This window comes from Haliotis cracherodii, unplaced genomic scaffold (assembly GCF_022045235.1).
Source record: "Haliotis cracherodii isolate W230 unplaced genomic scaffold, xgHalCrac1.p SCAF_6, whole genome shotgun sequence".
NCBI lineage: Eukaryota > Metazoa > Mollusca > Gastropoda > Lepetellida > Haliotidae > Haliotis > Haliotis cracherodii.
In genome coordinates this window covers 6,813,700-6,818,274 of record NW_027266319.1, presented here as the reverse complement: position 1 = coordinate 6,818,274, position 4,575 = coordinate 6,813,700, and the positions used below count along the sequence as shown (strand labels likewise).

General features: G+C 41.6%; 1 protein-coding gene across 1 annotated transcript; it reads right to left on the bottom strand.

Moving 5' to 3' along the window:
* Positions 1-291: 291 nt before the first annotated feature.
* Positions 292-2,084, bottom strand: LOC139445584 (uncharacterized). The gene is made up of 2 exons (XM_071226741.1): positions 1,962-2,084; positions 292-774 (listed from the first exon to the last, which is right to left on the bottom strand). The coding sequence occupies exons 1-2, from the start codon at positions 2,073-2,075 to the stop codon at positions 400-402; spliced, it is 489 nt and encodes a 162-aa protein (XP_071082842.1). The 5' UTR covers positions 2,076-2,084; the 3' UTR covers positions 292-399.
* Between the last annotated feature and the right edge of the window lie 2,491 nt (positions 2,085-4,575).

Sequence of the window (4,575 nt, the reverse complement as noted above, 5' to 3'; positions counted from 1 at the left end):
CACTGAAAATCAGTGATAACGCCAGGTGTCCGCCAAACACTCCTGTCATACGACTCTAAACAATTGATTTGGTTGAAACTAAAACGATATGTGTATTCTGAAATTACGTCTGCTGCGTAAGAGATCAAGATCCCTGTGTGTACCAACCGTGCCTTTTTGAGGCTACTATTGCTGATATTGGTGTCATGTAATGGCACAAATGTGGAATACAACGTGCATCAATACAAGGTGGTCGTGATATACCAGGAATGTCAGTCAGCAATTATCATATATCATTCACAAAATATAGTGTACAACTTCTTGACTTGTTTATTACAGTGCAAAGTAATATTAATTTTGGGTAATATATCGGATAACGTCGGGTTACCTCCGGTATTCTCGGTTAATATATTACGAAGATTAGTTGCTAGAACTTCCAGACTTTGGTTGACACTTGGGGTTGTGATGAGTGATGGCACCTCCGGTCTCGTCCACTGTCTCGCCCCGGCACTCCAGGCCAGTCATGCATGGACAGTAGTCTTCAAACAGGTCGGGGTTGAAGATGTCGTGGTCCATGAACACGTGGCAAGAATCATTCTCCTTGCGCTCAGGCTCGCACTTGCCGCTGTTGTGGCTGCCAAAAAGGTCGTCGAAGATGAAGCGCTTCTTCTTGCCTATGAATTTAGTAACGCAACAGTACCCCTCGCCGCAGTCAGTGGTCTTGGTGCATGACCCCCCGGGGGCAACTCCACCGGTGACGACGACTGTCTGCGCAGTGGTCAACGGATCCTGGGCCTGGGGTGATAAAACATTACTTTTAGATATATATAGATGGTGATGGTTTAACTGTACAGCCAAGGCAAGGCCTTCAATTATTATTACGTTGTGCTGCTTTCGGTTATACTCTGCCCAATCCATAGGGATAATCAGTTATGTCATTCTTTTTAAATATACACTTGACACATTTTGATTTGTTTATTTTTCAACGCCGCACTCAGCAATATTCCAGCCATATGACAGTGGTCTGTAAATAATCGAGTCGACCAGACAATCCAGTGATTGACATCATGAGCTACGATCGACACAATCGGGATACAATTACCAAGTTAGCGTGTCTGACCACCCAATCCCGTCAGTCGCCTCTTACGACAAGAATAGTCGTCTTTTACAGTTTTCATGGAAGAAAACTACACCGGATCTTCACGGGTGGACATATTATGGAACGCAATACAGTATTTCATGGAAGGAAATACTACCCTTATAGTGGTGGGAAACCCTGCAGTTAGTTTGTGTTTGTTTGTTAGTTTGTTTGTTTGTTGGTTTGTTTGTTTGTTGGTTGCTTGGTTGGTTGGTTCTTTAACGCCGCACTCAATATTTCAGCTGTATGACGGTCGTCTGTAAATCCAGGCAATACAGTGATTGACCTCATGATCATCGATTCACGCATTTTGGATACGCTGACATGAATCAACCAAGTCAGCGAGCCTGACCACCCGATCCCGTTAGTCGCCTCTTTAGACAAGCATGGGTTGCTGAAGACATGTACGGGTCGAAAACCAGCAGTGATGTGGGCGTTGTATTATGTATGAAGCTCATGAGTTCGGGGTACTGACAAGCAAAATGATCAAAATAAAGGTACAAGAATTCTTGCATGCATCTTCTGGACGAATTGCGGAACCTGCTCCCGAAAACTTTAAACCGCCATTCACGGTATCCACATATGTACGTAAAGCTACAGTGGAATAATATAACATGTGGCGTATATTACATCTATGCGTTCCTTTAAAACCCCAAAATGGAGTCCAGCCCAGTTACATAAAACGAACTGTTCGATGCAAAAGTGCAGAGCATAGTTCTTTGAATAGTGATATAGTATGTACAATCACATATCTGGCAACAATGAACCGCGCCTATCAAATAACGGTGTCTCATTGGACTTTTCAAGACTCTGCAGCTGTCAATTTAAACATTACTCAACTCACCAGAGCAACTCCGAGAACAGCTAGAAAGACGATTGTGACTTTCATGGTGGTATCAGGTAATGACTGGTTAAATGACCGTTTAGTTATATTAGACCATTCAGTGGGAATGGCCATCTGTGACCTAACATGTATACCTTAACATTAATGATAAGATTACCCAGAACGGAGATTTTCAAGAACATTCTTGTCTTGCGTGTTATGCAATCTACTTGATCTGTCAACTCCAATTCTAACGGGAGACCATAAATGCTGACTCTGAGGCGCTACCACTAATTCCGTTTTAATGGTTTCAAATGAATTACAAAATACGTTAAGAAGTGCGTTGTGCCACTGAGGTGATATTAAACCAAATATTTGTGTTTTGTTTATTCTCCCCGACCGGGATTCCGGGTCAGAACAGGCAGCCATTACCAGATGCTTGTCAAAAGAACCATTTCATGGGATCGGGTGACTATGGTGTGTGACCCAGTTGATGGTGTGAACATGTCCAGATGACCCTCTGCTCTATCAACTTTAGGTATATCTGTTCCAAACTCGATCACGCAAGGGCCACAGTCGTGGTGGGTATGCTAAGCAACTCTCACGCACTCATATTTTATAAAAATATCCCAATGAAGTCGTGTTACTGTTACATTTTTATACGATTAACCTTATGCAGCCTTGACCGTCTTTCCGACCATACAATGATATATCAGTTGTCATATCCTAAAATATAGGTTTCGTTTAACAGTGAAAAGAAAGGGTAAACCTTATTGAAATTGAAATTATAATTAAATCCATATCTCTTGCATTTTTTCCATGAGAGATATTTTGCTCAACGCGGACCACTATTATCCCAGTCAATGGATCAGTGTGCTCTCGGTTTTCATTCTCAGCTCCCTGTGGAGTATACAATGAAAACAACATGTGGGTTGCTGGAAGGATAATAGTCATATTACGATCATCCTACCGGATACCCAGTCACTGCTGGGTGAACACACGCATATTTCGAACAAACTCACTTGACTAAAGTACGTTTATATCGAACACGCTTATAACGAACTGACGATATAACGAACTCTTGTTTTTCCCCGGTCATGAGCTGTATATATGGTGTATATATGATCATAACGAACTACGGTTATAACGAAGTAAAAGCAGTGGTCCCTCTTCGTTCATTATAATAGTCTCCTGTAATATAGTAAAACATTCTAGTGAATACATGCATGATGAAACACGCACGCAAGCGTGACATAAAAGATCTTGAAATCATTTAGATACATATGGGTACATGTTTTTGTACTCTGGTTGGTTTGGAGTGAGTTGGGTTTAACGCCACTTTTAACATTACTCCAGTTATATCACGGCGTGTCAGCTAAAAGTGGGAGGAAAGCCCCAAGTGATGCAGGTCTCAGACGTTTACCACTTCGGTGAAACCCACGAGCAGGGGTATTGTGCTGACAAACCTAGAAACATAATCGGGGCCACAATCACAGGTTTCTGGCGTGCCGAAGGGACGCAACTTGGTTTGAAAAAGGGTAGGGGTGTTCTGCTGTTGTTTCTGTGTTGTTTTTTGTATTGTGATCAGTAAGATTCTCAGCCGCAAGAGACAATATATATGTTTGCACAACCTGAGCTGCACAAACATGTACCAAGTACAATATTGTCTCTAGTATTTTTCAACCTCTGAAATGATGAACACTTTCAAATTCCCACACAAACATAAATCAGTAAGCATGTTTTTGGTTACATTTTACTGCAGTAAAGATCTGCATTGCCCAAAGTCATCTCTGCCGCTATATTCTTTTGGCTGTTTCGCCTTTTGCGACCAGTGGATTTGTTTCGGCCGATAGTCGAGACTGGTTATTCTCTGGCGTTGACGTTTTGACTGGCGTTTATGGCTGTACGGAAATTATTTTATTTGCTTGTTTGTTTGTTGTTTTACGCCAATATTCCAGCTATATGACGGCGGTCTGTAAATAGTCGAGTCTGGAACAGACAAACCCATCACCCTATTCGGTTTATCGCCTCCTACGACAAGCGTAGTTGCCTATCACGGCAAGCATGGGTTGCTGAAGACCTATTCTACCGGATTATCTGGCCTTATATGCAATAATAGAGACATTTAATGTCGTGGGAAATAAAACGAAGGGCTGATAGCTGAAGTGACTATCATTTCATTGTGGCGACGTCACCTGTGAATGCCCGTTGTTTTCTGACGTTAAAACGGCTGGGACGCAACACACGTTTTTATTGCATTTTTTACTATTACCTTCTATCGTGTCAGTTTGTGTTCTGTACGCAAACAAAGCTGAGCCCCAGCGTACGGAGTGACAGTTGGACCGTCGGTTATATCATTTGAAAAACGATTTATCGCTCTTTGAGCGAAGTGATGGTCATATTAGGTGACTTACCCTTGTCTACATGGGTTGAAAATAATTAATTTTCTGAAGAGAAACTGAAAGCATATGTTTGTAACAACTTCAGGTGTAATGTTCCAGATGATGTCTGTCTGTTACAGTAATATTTAGTTTATGAGAAATCGGAAAATAATGAAAAATGTTTAGATGAACAAAAAACACGTTTTAGATTTACACAGATCGCGTTTTGAAAAGTATAATTATGACACTGCTGC

Excerpts from the sequence above, each read along its gene's own strand:
- LOC139445584 (XM_071226741.1), bottom strand. The coding sequence starts at position 2,075 with ATGGCCATTCCCACTGAATGGTCTAATATAACTAAACGGTCATTTAAC. Across the intron at positions 775-1,961 it reads CTGTTCTCGGAGTTGCTCTG|GCCCAGGATCCGTTGACCAC; the intron begins GTGAGTTGAGTA and ends TTATCACCCCAG.